General features: G+C 37.1%; 2 protein-coding genes and 1 long non-coding RNA gene across 5 annotated transcripts; 1 reads left to right on the forward strand and 2 right to left on the reverse strand.

The window, feature by feature from the left end:
- The first annotated feature begins 2,301 nt into the window (after positions 1-2,301).
- Positions 2,302-2,769, forward strand: LOC120288433. Its single transcript, XM_039302415.1, has one exon. The coding sequence runs from the start codon at positions 2,302-2,304 to the stop codon at positions 2,767-2,769; it is 468 nt and encodes a 155-aa protein (XP_039158349.1).
- A 3,063-nt stretch (positions 2,770-5,832) lies between these two features.
- Positions 5,833-7,019, reverse strand: LOC108956557. 3 transcript variants are annotated; one of them, XR_005546706.1, is made up of 4 exons: positions 6,810-7,019; positions 6,633-6,727; positions 6,337-6,430; positions 5,833-5,969 (listed from the first exon to the last, which is right to left on the reverse strand). It is a non-coding gene; the product is annotated as an uncharacterized LOC108956557 (long non-coding RNA). The 3 variants fall into 3 exon arrangements; XR_005546704.1 differs by lacking the exon at positions 5,833-5,969 and having other exon boundaries at positions 6,271-6,430; positions 6,810-7,008; XR_005546705.1 differs by lacking the exons at positions 5,833-5,969; positions 6,337-6,430 and having other exon boundaries at positions 6,480-6,727; positions 6,810-7,000.
- A 5,416-nt stretch (positions 7,020-12,435) lies between these two features.
- Positions 12,436-13,050, reverse strand: LOC108955175 (B3 domain-containing protein At2g32645-like). Its single transcript, XM_018862384.2, has one exon. It carries the CDS (start codon positions 13,048-13,050, stop codon positions 12,436-12,438), a length of 615 nt encoding a protein of 204 aa, XP_018717929.2.
- Between the last annotated feature and the right edge of the window lie 3,729 nt (positions 13,051-16,779).

Raw genomic sequence — 16,779 nt, forward strand, 5'->3', positions numbered from 1 at the left:
ACTATTTCTGTATACCCACTTCGAGTACACGATAGGGAAAACTAAAATCAGCAAAATACAGGAGAGAATTTTACTGAAGTACTCTGCTAATTCAATGGCTGAACAACATCAAGAGTCAATTCCATTTATTTACTTTCTGTTCTCTTGCATAAGTACCATGAAAGGAATTAAGATAACACTGGTTTTTTGGGATGATGAGTAGGAAGGGTTCAGCATGTGTCATTCTTATGCTATTAATGAAGGAGCCTTGTACAATGACTTGCCAGAGAGTTAAATAGAAAACGACATGTTTTTTGCACCCATGTACTTTACGGCACATCACTTCATAGGAATGTGACATCACATGTGCCATAATTTTCATATAATGCTTATTTAAAAGCCATAATTTTTTTTCCAATCATTTGAATATCAAAAAAATTTAAAACATTTTACCCAAGTGCCTAAAATTCGAGATGGCTTAGGCATTTTTAAAAAATTATGATGCTTAAATAATCAATTGAAAAGTTATATGTCACTTATGTGATTGAAAAAAAAAAGTTATAAGACTCAATTGAGTATCATATGTAAGTTATTGCATTCAAGTGATCGGAAAAAAAAATTGCCACTCAAACGAATGTTGTATAAAAGTTATGAAATTTCTGATATTCTTTTCTTCACTTCACTTCACATCACTCAATGCATTCATAAGTAACATATCTCGGATAGGAAGACCACGCTAATTGGAACCCGCACACACGTGTTGAGAGGTCCATCAAGCACACAACACGTACACAAGCACACTTCACTCATGCAATTCAAACGTACAGAGCATTCACTAATTCACGCACGCTACTCACGACAAAATACATCATCATATTACTTCTCTCGGTCATCTTATCAAATGCTTTCTCTGCATCACATCAGGATTGCAGGCAACGGCTTCAGAATATATTTCCTCAATGTACACGAACAGAGTAGTACAGCAACAAAAGGAAATGGAAATTTCCCTCGTAAAATTTCTAGTCATCATTGTTCTCAATGCAACCGTCGTATCATCAGTGAGGTACGAGAGTTTCGAATTAGGCAATATTTGTGCAACTGGTAACTGTATGACCGTTATGACGGTTAAGTGCTGCCGCCGAATTGTTGTCCTCCTATGAAAGTTGGACAAGTGATTTTATTAAAGAATCTGTTGTCAATCTCCGAATTTAACACAGATCGTTGTCGGTCTCCTAATTTGTCACAAAAAATTGTATGTGATTTTAACATGCGTGTACAAAATTCTCTAGATTTAATTTCATGTGGCTTAATGTTTTAAAAATACTATAATTTTTTAGTTTTCCTAAAAGAAAATTATTGAATTTCGCCATTCTACAGCTTAGCGTAGTAGTTGCAACTTATGTGCGAAATGTGAATATTAAAGAATTTAGTCAAATAACGTAATGTGCGTTAAAAAGTTCGACTTTTCTCTCGTCTGTGCGAGCGCCTCTCTACCGCCATGGTAGTGTTGTCTCCTTCCAAACCCTAAGATCTCCCTGCATTTCCATTACCATTTCCCATTTCACCGTCCTTTCCCGTTAAGCATCCATTGGAAAAAAAAAAAAAGACAAAAGACCATCCTAAATCTTCAGATGTTGCTATGTTCGAAATCTGATTAGCTAATCAACAATGGGATATGCCGATCCAGTCATCTGAGCAGCTTTGACAAATGGGTTGTGCCGATTTCGCCATCGAGGTTGCATAGGTTTGGTTTCAGCAGTTTCTGTCTTTGATTTTACTCTGGGGGATTGGAAAACTGTCGTTTTGCTGGATCTTTCGCCTTGGGTTGTTTGCTTAAATTTTCTGCTCTCGGAGGTTGAGGAGGAGAAGAGGATGTCGATTTTCTGAGTAGCCACTGGTTGATTGTCTCAAGTCTGGTCTTGACAGTAGTGAAGGAGTACTAAGTGTTTGCTTTTATGTGCCTGAGAAAGATGAGTATTATTGCTATTTCAGAGCAGGTAGATTAATTGATTCACATATCAAGGTAGTATCCATGGAGAGTAAAGAAGAAAATGAAATGCGAGTGGCAGCACTTTGCAAACGTCTGGGTTACCTTTGGTCTGAGGAGGACATTGTTGAAGCACCCACTGAAGTACATCCGCAAAAAAAGGAGGAATGTAAACGTACACTCCTTGGCAAACTCTATTCCAAACCCAACGTCAATTACCCAGCCTTTGTATCCACAATGAAGAAAGCATGGAAAGCTGAAACTGTTACCTGTTCACAAAAGAACCTGGCCTATTTACTTTTATCTTTCAAACGGAGGAGGAAAAAGAAAGGATCATGAGGTTATCACCTTGGTCCTATGCTAGTAACTTACTGGTGTTGAAACAGTGTGAGCCGGAGGTGTCAAAGCACTGTTATGAGTTTTCTAAAGCTGCTTTCTGGGTGCGTATTGGCGGCATACCTCCTGGCTGGAGAATGGAGCAAGTCTTCAAAGATCTGGGAAGTAGGATCGGTCAAGTTATAGATGTTCACCTTGATACAGCAGATTACCATCAACATAAAGGAGGAAGAGTGAGGGTAGAAGTTGATCTGAATGAGCCATTGAAATCGGGGGCAATTCTGGACATTGGATCCAAAAGGCTTTGGGTGGAATTTAAGTACGAGCGCCTTCCACATTATTGCTATTCTTGTGGGAAAATAGGGCACTATGCTTCAGATTGTACTGACATTCCCTATGCACAATCACCTTGGGGAAACAAAAAAAGTAGGGCTATATGGACCCTGGCTAAAGACAGAAGCAAGTGAGCACAGCCCTTATTGGGAAACATTCTATGGCAAAATAGAAGAAGAAACTACTGTGGAAGAGACCGTACCTGTAACACCTTCCCCAGATAGTGACATGGATATTGCAGCTCACGAGGTAACTCAGAATATGCAGATGGTAACTTGCAGCAAACGAAGAATCGACAGCTCCTATGGCATTGAGATATCCCAAGAAAAAGAAGGGTCTGTCAAAATAATCAGAGAACATGGCAAACAGGTACAAAGCTCTGAACACCATAAACTAGTTCTCTCAAAAGTAGGGAAATGTAGTAAGAAGAATATGAAGATTCAGAAGGCAAAAAAACAGAAGTGCATACCTGAGAAAACCCTTCTTTTGATTGATGATACTGAACTTCTGGAAACCCCTGTGAAGTTGATTGAAGATGAACAAGTACGGGCTTTGGTGGCTAGCCCTAATAAGCCATCGATGACGCCATGAAAATAGTGAGTTGGAATTGTCGGGGCTGGGTAACCCCGACAACTAAGAACTCAAAGCCTTAACGGCTAGAGAAAGGCCCAATTTACTCTTTCTTATGGAGACTAAGAATAAAGAAGCGATGGTGGATAAAGTTTGCAAAAAATTAAAATTCCAGAACGTTTTTCTAGTAAATCCATCAGGTATAGCAGGGGGTTTGGCACTTCTGTGGAATGAGGAAGTATCTTTAAAGGTGAAAACCAGTTCAAAGCACTATATAGATGTGGATTGTACTGATCCAGACAGCATGCAACATATGCAAATTACTTTTATTCATGCATCTACTAATTTTGGAGAGAGACTGACCTTATGGCAGATATTGGAACATCTCAAGCCTCATAACTCCTGCCCGTGGATCTGCATGGGAGATTTTAATGAGATTTTGTATGTTTGGGAAAAAGTTGGGAAAAAAGAAGCTGACAACAGTCGCATAGCAGCATTTAGAAACATGATAAATGAACTTTCTTTCATGGATATGGATACTCATGGGTGTGCATTTACATGGGCGAATAATAGAGATGGGGAGGAGCTCGTTAAGAAACGACTAGACCGAGTACTATGTACTTTGGAGTGGAGACTTACCTTTCCTGAAGCTGAAGTGCAAGCATTTCCAGCTGTTGGTTCAGACCATAGTCCTTTGGTTCTTAGCCTCTATCCTGGGAAGAAGAAGACAAGAAGATCTTTCAAAATGGAGGTTTTCTAGACAGAGCATGAAGAGTATCATGATGTTATCCAACAAACTTGGAAATCTGAACAGGTCCAACCATGCACACTTTCAGAAAAATTACAGCAGACATCAAAAATATTGGTACAATGGAGCAAAGAGAAGTTCGCCAATGCAAGGTTGCAGATCAAAGAGCTAAACATGGCCCTAATAAAGCTTACTAATCAGTCTGAACAGCACACCAGCAAAAAGCAAAAACAGAGTATTATTTTCCAGATTGAAAAACTGCGAAGACAGGAGGAACAATTCTGGGGTATGAGGTCACGCATTAAGTGGATGCAATGGGGAGATAAAAATACCAGTTTTTTTCATGCATCAACCATACAGAGGAGGCAGCGAAATAGAATCACAATGCTGAAACTACAAAATTCAAACTGCAGAGATCCTATGATACTTCGCAATCACATACTATCTTTTATAAAGAGCTATACAAATCAGAGGGTCAAAGGCACTATCAACCGATCCTCAATCAGTGTCCATCACCCATAACACAACACATTAATGAAGAATTGGTGGCTGTACCTTTGATGGAGGAAATTCAGGATGTTGTTTTTCAGATGGGAGCACTTAAAGCACCTGGCCCAGATGGCTTCAGTGGCATTTTTTATCAACACTCATGGGATATTGTGAAAACTGACCTGTTTCAGTTAGTTCATAAGTTTTTTCAGACAGGTGTTCTGGATCCCCTGCTTAACCGAACTCATCTTTCCTTAATCCCGAAAGTAAAGATCCCTGAAAACATCAGCCAATACAAACCTATCAGTTTATGCAACTTCAGTTATAAAGTAATCTCGAAACTTTTAGCCAACAGATTAAAGAAATGGCTGCCATCCATTATTGAACCGGAGCAGTGTGCATTTGTTCAAGGCAGACAGATACAAGACAACATCTTCATTGTGCAAGAAGTATTGCACCAATTGCGCATCACAAAAAAGAAGAAAAAACATCAGGCCATACTGAAATTAGATATGCAGAAAGCATATGACAGAATCGAATGGGATTTCTTGAAAGATTGTATGCTGCATATGGGGTTTTGTGAAAAGTGGGTAACACTCATTATGCAATGTGTGTCTACAGTGTCTTTTAGTGTGAAGATTAATGGAGAATCCACCCCTTTCTTCCATCCTTCGAGAGGAATTAGACAAGGCGACCCTCTATCGCCTTATCTATTTATCTTGATTTCAAATGTCCTAACTTGGTTGATGAACAAAGCAATCACCGATGGCAGTATCCAAGGCATACAGATTAACAGGTTTTGTCCTAAACTTTCACATCTGTTGTTTGCAGACGATGCAATATTTTTTCTGAATGCTACTATTTTGGAATGTCAAAATCTGGCATTGATACTTAACAATATTGCTATGCTTCGGGACAAGCAATCAATTTAAACAAATCAGGGGTGTATTTTAGTGCAAATTGTCCCCTACCATTGAAGAGAAACATGGCCACAGAATTAAGGGTCCCTGTGTTTGAAAAAACAGGGAAGTATTTGGGGATTCCTACAGACTGGGGACAATCAAAAAAAGAACTATTCGCATGGATATTGGCCAGGGTTAATACGAAGCTAGAAGGGTGGAAGGAAAAACTACTTACTAAGGCAGGAAAGGAGGTGTTGATCAAAAGTGTTGTTCAGTCCATACCAATGCATGCTATGTCCATCTTCAAGCTGCCCGTTTCAATATGCAGAGCAATAGAACAACAAATTGCTTCATTCTGGTGGAAAAAAGGCGATCATAAGAGAGGAATTCATTGGAAAAAATTGGAGGTAATGAAAACTCGAAAGGATGAAGGAGGAATGGGTTTCAAAGACTTGATTACCTTTAATTATGCCATGTTAGGCAATTTGGCGGCTATCAACGTCCCCTTCTGCCTTGTGTAGTAGAGTGTTGAAAGGAATCTACTTTCCTACAGGGGATCTTTGGACAGCAAGCACAGGCATACGCCCCTCATGGGGATGGCGGAGTCTGTTAATAGGCCGAGACACTATCAAAGAAAATATCAAATGGTCAGTTGGGGATGGTCAATCTATACGTATTCGAGAAGATAAATGGTTAATGAAAGGGGTCATTGGAGGTCACACGAATCAAACAGAACCAATGATGGTTTCTGAACTTATACAAACAGATGCCAGAGAGTGGGATGCACAGAAGATTCAACAATTCTATAGTGCAGACACAGTCGAGGAAATTCTAGCTATCCCACTGAGCTCACAACCGCAACCAGATTCCCTACTTTGGACAGGCAATAATTCGGGGAAATATTCGGTTAAGAGTGGCTACAACAAAGCAACCTCAGCAATCACAAATCACAACCACAATACGGCCTCATGTTCATTTCGACCACCACGCACCTTATGGACCATCATCTGGAGCCTTGCTGTGCCCCCAAAACTCAAAACTTTTCTTTGGGCTCTCTGCCAAAACGCCCTTCCCACGAGAGAAAACCTATACAAACGAAAAATTGTGAATGACCCATTATGCCTACTCTGTCATACGAAGGTTGAAACGTCTGAACATCTGTTCTTTCTATGTAAGTGGACAAAAGGTATATGGGAAGACACAAACTGCAGAGGAATCAGTCCCACAAACAAGATCAGACGGACAGAACAATGGCTTATGGAAGCGTTCCGAAAGCATACAGACATACCCGAGAGAGAGTATACCGGTCTGCTTCTGTGGCACATTTGGAAGGCAAGAAACGAATGGATCTTTCGATCAAAAGCTCCGAAACCTACAGATCTCCTGCAAATCGCTCAAGATCAGCACCTTACCCTAATCAGAGGAAAGAAAATCCAGAATCGTGCTAACCCTTACAGCACTTTACCTGGGCGATGGAAACCTCCTGATCGAAGTGAACTGAAGATGAATGTCGACGCTTCTTGGATACCGGGTGAGTTTCTATGCTATATTGCTGGTGTCGTGAGGAATTCGTCGGGGCAAGTACTCGAGGGCTTCGTCTGTTCAGCTAGGGTTTCTTCATCTCAAGAGGCAGAAGTTGAAGCCATCTCACACGGTCTCTTTTATATCAAGGACTTAAAGAAGCGGCACGTGGGTGACTTCCGAAGCCAAACACTTCGCTGGATATGCGAAAGTGACTTTTCCCCCGTTGTTGACCAGCTCTTGGGCCGGGCCGACATTCACTGGAATTTAAAAGAGAAGATCCTCCGCTGCAGACGTGAACTGGATCAAATTGAAGAGGCTATGGTCACCTGCTGTACCCGAGAAGAAAACGGTGCCGCGGATTGGGTAGCACGAAATTTTCGTTTACAAAAGCTTCCGCTTAACTGGTGGATTAGTCCTCCATTGCCTTTATGGAATATTTTATGCTCGGACATTAGTCCTATTTCGCGTTGTAAGACTTTTATTAAGTGAGTATAAATCATCTTTCGTCCAAAAAAAAAAAAAATAACGTAATGTCAAAGCATGCAATCTGTTGGAGGAAAAGGAATCCATGCAATATAACAGTTGAAAAATAGATCTTTTGATTCAAACGCACACATAATGTTCGTTATGAAACAAAACTCAAACTTAATCGAGATTTTAATCTTATTTATATTGTCTTAACTCGTTCAAAAACATAACTCACTCAAATGTCAATTGGCTTTGTAAGACCAGACATCGAGATTACATCAATAAATGACTCAACCGTAGCTTTTGCTTGCCCAATTTATTTTGCATAGCACGATTTTGTGGATGGTTTAAGTATTGACGTAGTATCGATAAATGAAATTGGCTGATATACAGCTCTTTATGTGCGTGGTGCATACTAAACGAGTTTCTTACTGGAAAGTATATCACATGATAAGATAATGTAATAAATCAAACTTAAAAGTATAGTATGTTTGATCACGTGGACAATTCCATTTACTTAAAAAAATTATTTGATTTTCTAATTAAATATAAATATAATATAAATTTTGAAAATGAAGAAAAGATAAGCATTTGAGTTTGATCACTTTCATTCAAGCAATTTGTTTCAGCGAATGAAAAAGTTTCACGGAGTCAGAAAACTCAATTAATTAAAGTTGAAGTAATTAAGAATGAAAAGGAACGAAGGAAAATCTATCTATTATTTATAACATAAGTGGTCTTGTTTCCAATAGTTTTGAATTCGATTAACACATAAAAAAAAAATGAAATTGACAAAATCTGTTCGAAATATTGAGAAAAAAAGAAAGGACTTGCTGGAACGGTATTTTCCTTATAATTTATATATTCTTTTTCCAAAGTTTAAGTTTCGCTCAATTTAGAATAAAAGTATTCCATCCAAGCATATAAATAAATAAAAAATCAGTATACTTATCCCTTTAAGTCAAAAAATTTCATATAATATAGGAATATATGTTGACACTTTAAATTTTGATCCAAAAAAATTCCAAAATCCGTCGACTTTGCTTTTTATGGGTTGACTCTGGGCTAGATTCATTTTGGGAAAATGTCACAAATGGTCCCTATACTTTTACCCAATGTGCAATTTCGTCCTCGAACTTTCGATTGGCTCAATTTGGTCCCTGAATTATTGATAAATGTCCAATTTAGTCCCTGAACTTTTGATCGGCTCAATTTGATCCTTGAACTATTCATAAATGTCCGATTTAGTCCTTCGTTACTGTTTTTCCTTTTTTTTTAATTTTTAAAAATTTTTTAATTTTTTTAATTTTTTTGCTTTTTCTCCCTTCCCTCCGCCGGAAGGCGGAGGGAAGCCGGGCGTCCGGCGAGGGTAGCCCTCGCCGGCGTCGGGCGAGGGCCGTCCTCGCCGGACGCGAGCGAGGGCGGCCCTCGCCGTCGGCGAGGGGCTCCTCGCGGATCCGGCGAGGGAGCTCCTCGCAGATCCGCAAGGGGCTCCCCTCGCCGGCGTCGGGCGAGGAGCACCTCGCCGGATCCGGCGAGGGCCGTCCTCGCGGACGCAAGCGAGGGCGGCCCTCGCCGTCGGGCAAGGGAGCCCCTCGCCGTCGGGCAAGGGAGCCCTCGCCCGACGCCGGGTGCTCCCCGCCGGCGTCGGCGAGGGGCTCCCGGCGTCGGGCGGGGCTCCTCGCCGATCATCGGCAGGGGCTCCCCTCGCCGGCGTCGGGCGAGGGGAGCACCTCGCGATCCGGCGAGGTCCGGGCGAGGGCCGCCCTCGCCCGACGTCGCGAGGGAAGCTCCTCGCCGGATCGCGAGGGAGCCCTCGCGGCGTCGGCGAGGGAGCCCCTCGCTCGACGCCGGCGAGGGAGCACCCGGCGTCGGGCGACCCTCGCCGGACGCGGCTTCCCTCCGCCGGAGCCGGCGGAGGAAGGGAGAAAAAGAAAAAAAAAAATTTAAAAAAAATTTAAAAATTTTAAAAAATTTAAAAAAATTTTAAAAAATGAAAAACAAGTAACGAAGGACTAAATCGGACATTTATGAATAGTTCAAGGACCAAATTGAGCCGATCAAAAGTTCAGGGACTAAATTGGACATTTATCAATAGTTCAGGGACCAAATTGAGCCGATCGAAAGCTCAGGGACGAAATTGCACATTGGGTAAAAGTATAGGGACTATTTGTGACATTTTCCCATTCATTTTTCTATTATCAATATTTTAGTTATTTAGTGGTATAATTATGTATAACATAAGTGGTCTTGTTTACAATAGTTTTGAATTCGATTAACACATATAAAAAAATGAAATTGACAAAATCTGTTCGAAATATTGAAAAAAAAAAAAGGACTTGCCGGAACAGTATTTTCCTTATAATTTATATATTCTTTTCCAAAGTTTAAATTTCGCTCAATTTAGAATCAAAGTATTCCATCTAAGCATATAACTAAAAAAAAATTAATAGACTTATCCACTTAATTCAAAAAATTTCATATAATATAGGAATATATGTTGACACTTTAAATTTTGACTCAAAAAAAAAATTCCAAAATCCGTAGACTTTGCTTTTGATGGGTTGACTCTGAGCTAAATTCATTTTTTTCTATTATTAATATTTTAGTTATTTAGTGGTATGATTTCCGATAATGTCAAGGAAACTTATGCTGTAGTAAACAAAGTTGAAGCTATGAGAGGATAGTACGGAGAGGGGGGAGGCGGGGGCTGGATTTTATTGTTTGTAAAATTTTAAACGCAAGTGAACCTCGATCAACTAATATAATAATAAGAAAGAGTATCTTTCCCACGGAGATCGATTATTAATAAACTAATTAAATACTAAAATAGATTAATTCTAAAATTTATCTAACATATCAAAATATAATTGAGAATAAATTAAAAATAAAATTTGGAGATTAACTTGGTAAATCAAGCAGATAAATATGTTAGAGCATCCGATTTCACCATAACCACTAGATATGAATTCCATAGTGTTGTGGGTACAAGAGCGATCAAACATGTGATAGCGAAATTTCCTAATTTATTTACTATCCTAACTCTAGGTATATAAACATAAGTGCATTAAAACTTATGAATATTCCCAGCTTACAATGAGTATTTTGGATCACCTTATCACCGAATGCTACTCAAATAACGTGGTATATATCTATCCACATTTAATTCATGGTTATATATTATAATAAGCAATTGCATATTATCATTTCTTAGTCTCAAACATACACATCAAATCATTCAAGTGGTGGCCAATCACTCAAAAGCATTATGTGCAATAATATATAACTCACATGAATGAAATCAATTGTAAGATATAAAAGTTATGAAATTCACATCATTATGGTTAGATTACATCGGAACCCTAACAAAAAAAAAATTAGAACATAGTAAAAGAAGAAATAAAAATATAAATCAAACCCGGCATCTTGAATCAAAGAACAAGAATTTTATCACAATTTTTGTCTTCTCTTCAAAATACTTGAAAAACTCTCAGAAGAGTGAAAAAAGATCTAACAAAAACCTAGCTGCTCTCTATGGCTCTCAATGTTCTCTATTCATAGGATATATTCAAGATCCTTATCTCCAAGCAATTGCACATAAAATTGGGGAGTAAATCATAAGATCTTTGATTTGATATCTATCTCCCACTGCTTTTACGGCGATCTCTTTATGTATCCATCTTTGGCGACCTTTTTTCGTGCCTTTCTCTTGGAAGTGAGCAGAACCATGAAATTTTCATTTACTCGTATGCATATTAGTTAATTAATCTCTTTCAAGCAATCCAAAGATCAATCAAATCATTCTCTTGATCTCACCTTATGCATCCACGTAGGTTTTGTTTCATGAAAAATGGATAATTTGAAAAATGTTTTCCTTAAAATGATCAATCATATCATTTGAAATAATTAGTTAATGAGAAAAGTTTTAATTATCGACAACAACAACAAATTATGTTTCAATAGTTTCATGAACAATGAAAATATTTTTGATTTATTCATTTTTATATGTAATACAAACAATCGTGTTTAGGAAAATTATTTTCCAAATGATACATTTTCCGTAAAACAAACCAGGCCTCAAACTTGACCTGATTTTTTTATCAATGTTCTTTTAACTCATCGAGATAAATGGCTTGCTACTGATTATTGCTCATAAGATGAGCTTTGAATATGCATTAATAAGCATTCTTTGGAGACCAAAAATAGAGTTATGCATAGGGAGAAATTATCAAATAACTTTTGCATGAGCTACTTTGGGCTTTTGGCGAATTTGGAAGTTCACTGCATATATTGGGTGCAGAAAATTCCTGAGTACACTTATGGACTCAACTAATCGGAACAAAAACTGTCACATTAGTATCTATGTCTGTTACAAAGCACTATATACACTTGCCATTTGAACCTATCCAATGCATAATTCATCAGGAAAAAAAAAAAAAAAAACCTACAAGAGTGGCAAAATTCTCCATCAAAAAGTCAAGGAGGACCACAATTGATCCATGAAATTAAACTTCCACGAGCACGAGTACTTCCTAACCTAATCGAGACTCCAACAGCTATCCTCAATAACCAGATAATATATAATTACCTAAACCTAAACATTAAAATTTTAAGAAATGTAAAAAGAAGGAAAAGGGACATTGCAAGTGCCATAAAATTTGTATAGCTAGCACTCGTTTGAGTGTGGTAATTTTTCTAATCATCACTTGAGTCCATGGCTTTTAAAAATCATTCACTTGAATACTATAGCTTTTTAATTGATCACTTAAAAATCATTCAATTGAGTGTTATAAATTAAGTGTGATAACTTTATCACAAGTTCCATGCCACATCAAATTTTTGGTACCTACAATGGATATTTTAAAAAATTTGAAAAGTGATTGATTGTTATAGTACTTAAGTGAGTTATGCATTCAAGTGATTATTAAAATATATATAATATTTTAGTGAATGTCATACGAAAGTAATGTCACACAAAAGTAATGTCACTTGTGATGTCTTTATCCTATAAAAATAACATAAATTTGACTAGATATGTAAAGTTACTTTAACACAAAGAAATTTAATCAAATATCTTCATGAATAAGAATGACAATCACTCATGAGTAGCTATATTTTCCACTGCCTGGTGTTTTAACCTTCACGAGGCAAAAGCAGAGGTTGCCATCCACTCTAAAAGACCAAAGTTGGATGACAACATCCTTTGTGAGTTCGTTCCGCTCGTAGGGATGCGCAACCGCATTCCACCTCTCCGTCAACATATAAGAAAAATTTTTACTTGTGTAATTCCACTTCTTCAGTTGCAAGCCGTGAAAAACTTCGAGACACGGCTCAATGAGGGAAACCTTAATGCCCTCCTTCCTGTCTAGGGTTCGAATCTCTTCTTCACTCAAGAAACATTGCCTTATCTGCTTCTTGGGTATAGAGAGCCTACTTTGGCCCCGGCTCATGTCGGTCGCGGTAAGTTTCTTCTCCACCACGAGCGTCACATCCCGACCACATATCTCCTGTACTTTGTCCTTGTAGTCTATCGGCAATTCGCTTGGTCCGATTAGGGTCCCGAGACCTGTCTCCTTAGTTTTCTTGGGTATCCTACCCGTTTCTCGGATTTCGGTGGAAGGAGTCAGACTGAGCTTTCCCTCGGAGACCAAAGCAGCTGTGTCCGCCAAGAGACGAAAAGATGAGAGATCGAATTCCATCTCTCTCTCCCCCATTGAAAGACGATTTGTAAACCGAAAACGGACCATCGCCTTCCAGAAACTTTGGTTCCCCTACTTAGTGCTTCCTTCTACCTCTATCAGCAATTTGGGTGTTAGGGTTTATGATGATGGAGGGTTTTCAGAGAGCGAGAGCCAGGGAAAGAACGAAGCCGCAGGGGATTTCAATATATACGTTGCTGAGAGAGAGAGAGAGAGACCAGACGTGGCGATAAACAAAGGATAGACAAGCTGGCAATTCTTGGGGTCACCTGCTGAATGTAATGGAAAGTTGTGCGTGAAGAAATCAAGAGATATTAGGATTACTGTAGGGATTAGCAGATCCATCCTAATCGGAAACATTTAATCCATCCTATTAGGATTCGGAGAGAAATAATTCCCTTTAGTAAATCTTCAAGAACGCAGATCTGATAGTTTCTTGCATTGGATGGTATCTATTTGAAGATTTCTTAGATTTCACTTATGTTATACGTCAATATCAATATCCATGACTCTAATGATTTCATCGTTGATAATGAGACATGAGAGTGAATTAGCTTTTCGACCTGCATGTATGTAGGTATAATGTGATCAAAAAAAAATTCATAAAAGATAAAATCTTCCAATTCTATATTTTAATGCATTAAGATAGTGCATTAAGGGAATAGCTTAAAGTGTTGATGATGAGCAGACGTAGATGAAAATCAACTCAAACATTATGTGATCGCTCTAGATAAAAGTTTTTTTTTTTTTTTTTTTGAAACTATATAACCTCTCTGCATATTAAAACGAAACCATAATTTATTTATTTTTTCCTAAAAAGGGAATCGAGCAAAAAAGAAAAAGAAAAAGAAGATGAGACTCGCAATATTTGTGCGACAATAAGATAGGAGAGTTTCAAATTAGGCAATATTTGTGCAACTAGCAAATATGTGTTAAGTGCTTATACCCGCCAAACTCAATCTCCAAATCACTCTCTCTCCCCTCCAAACTTTAATTCTCGTGTTTGGCGGATTATTTCTTCTTCTTCTTCTTTTATAATTTTAAAGAAATTACAATTCTTATAGACGCTACATATACACACGCCTTTATGGCAATCTATGTTGTTTTCATGAGATTTTCTTTATGACAAATAATATTAAACTATTATGAAGCAATATTAATTGAATATTTTAGTTGAAGGTTCTCAGTAAAACATAAATTTTAAAACCTCGTATAATTATAATCGAGAGTCACCACGAAAAGAATACTTTTCTTGTTCAAATACTAATTCAGTTTCATATGAAAAATTCAAAAACAAAATTTTCAAAAAATGGAACTATATTTTGGATAATTATTAACTGCTATAAATTGAATAGTGTGCAGGTTTATTCAAAATTACCATGTTATGATTTTTTTGACTCCATATTTCGTTAACGACTTTCGCCTCCCTCCCACGGTCCCACCCTACCTTCAACGCCTGGCTCCGTCATTGGTTAAGCCCTAAAAATGACTGGAAGTGCTATAATTAATTCAATTTATATTATTAATTACTATTTTTATGCTTTTATTTAAAGTATAATTTAACTCGCTGTTATAATTAACTCAATTTAATTTCTTAATTATATTTTATTTTTTTGTGAATTACTATCTGATTGTCAAGAATTGTGAACGAAAATGGGATTTCTACTATTAATAATGAGAATTATATTTGGTAATACTGGTGTATTGTAGACACAATTTATTGATAAAAACCCTAGGTAGTTATTAAGGTATGAAATGGAAGATGCTCCCGGTTGCATTAGGAATGGCCATTCCCGTTGACTCAAATCAGGAGTGCTAAAAGGAATTAAACGTTAACAAGTTGGGCCCAATTTCGTTACTTGATGAGAGAAGAAAAGAGAAACGAGGTTGAAATTTTCAAGATGGAAGTACAAGAATTGGGCCGAGCCCATGTGAGGACACAGTTCATGGGTTTGCGATCCGACCCGATTTAATAAGATGTTCAGCTTTCCAGGCTTAAATTAAACTGAGTTCTGCGGCTACCCATACCAGATCATGGTGCGGTGGCATTGGCAATTGCAGTGGACAAGGTTTGACCGTATAACACTCCTATCCTTTAACCCTGTGATCAACGAATATCATTCTTGGAAAGCTTATAGTATTAAGGAAATTTGATTACCGATGAAAATAGAGCGATAGTTATAGATCTTCGATACTTTGATGCGTAACGACAATCATTGTTATTGAAGTATTATTAACCCCCACTATTATTGTTGTCGAATTTAAAACTAATATATCCTTAGGATATACACTAAAATCACATAAAAACTAATTTAGCAATTACTCAATTTCTCTCTTGAAATTTTATCTTGAAGGTGTTATCAAACTTAAAAAGAGAGAAAGAAGAGAGACTTGTTGTTGTTATAAACAATTGGGATAAACAATGTATGATTTGGTCATATTTATAGACAATCAATCAACACATCTCTCGTACATTTTCCCTATTATCATTGCTTTTTATGATCAACTATCACTTCTCTTAATATCAACAAATATTTCTTTTCATATCCAATAATCACATCTTTTCATGTCCAACAATCACTTCTTTGCATGATAATAAACTATATTAAAAATCATCTGCTTAGTTTGTTATTTATACTAATTTACATAAATTCATACATACATGAAGGTATCCGTTAAAATTTGAACTTTCAATTAGCGTAAACAATTCTATCAACCAAATAGATAAAAACTTTTAACCATGACTCCATTTGTTAATCAAATTATCACACATATGAATTTATACATATTCAATTAGAAATTTCATATGCCTTAGCACTTTTATAATCTTGCGCTTCCTTTACATGCATGAACATTTACAAAAGTTCTTTTGACTTTTGTTATAAGTGGCACCACTTCTTATGTTCATATAGGTGAAATTCCTAAATTATTGCATTGGCCTTGCTTTGCTAAACCTTGAATTTTATTAAGAGTGCTTTCTTATTCTCATCCCTCTAACTTTCCGTGAGTATTAACATTGCGCCCAATACTCAATTATTATCAAGATACGATAATTTGCTGTTACTCATTAACTTTGACAATTTTGTTAGAAATTGTAAATTTGGGTTTCCACATGCTTGACTATTATCAATTGGTCTAAGATTAATTCATATGGCAATACTGCTACCTAAACCTCTCAAAAGTCCCTTAATGGATGAATCAATCAAGTTATAAATTGTTCGAACATAAATTATTGAAATGCTTCCATTGGTAATTAGTTGTCAAACATACTCATGTCACAAGTCAATAGCTAGATTTTCTATTGTATATTTTAATATATAACTTAGATATTGTTACCTCACTATCGCAACGTAAAGATAAGGCTATCATTGGTTGTGGTTATAACTATTTATTCAATAGCAAATTTCTTAACCATTTAGCCTCTTTTCCAACCCCAAACAATGCTATAAATTCATTTGCATTCATTAAATGAATTAATATTTGCTTCTTTGATGCCCCTAAGATTTCACCATTTACAAGATTGAACCCATCCAAATGCCAACTTGTTATCAAATTTTGCTAGTTATCAAACTAGCATCTAAATATTCTTCTAGTACTATTGGTTGTCTTCCATAAAATAGACTATAATCCATTGTTTTCTTTAACTAACCAAGAATTCTATTTATAGCTTCCCAATGCATGGCACTATAACAACTAGTAAATTTGGATAATTGACACACAATAAAAGATATATCCAATCTAGTG

The sequence above is a fragment of the Eucalyptus grandis genome, chromosome 9 (genome assembly GCF_016545825.1).
Source record: "Eucalyptus grandis isolate ANBG69807.140 chromosome 9, ASM1654582v1, whole genome shotgun sequence".
NCBI classification, from domain to species: Eukaryota; Viridiplantae; Streptophyta; class Magnoliopsida; order Myrtales; family Myrtaceae; genus Eucalyptus; species Eucalyptus grandis.

Bases quoted from the DNA above. Each gene is read 5' to 3' on its own strand.
- LOC120288433 (XM_039302415.1), top strand. From the start codon at position 2,302: ATGAGGTTATCACCTTGGTCCTATGCTAGTAACTTACTGGTGTTGAAA.
- LOC108955175 (XM_018862384.2), bottom strand. From the start codon at position 13,050: ATGGGGGAGAGAGAGATGGAATTCGATCTCTCATCTTTTCGTCTCTTG.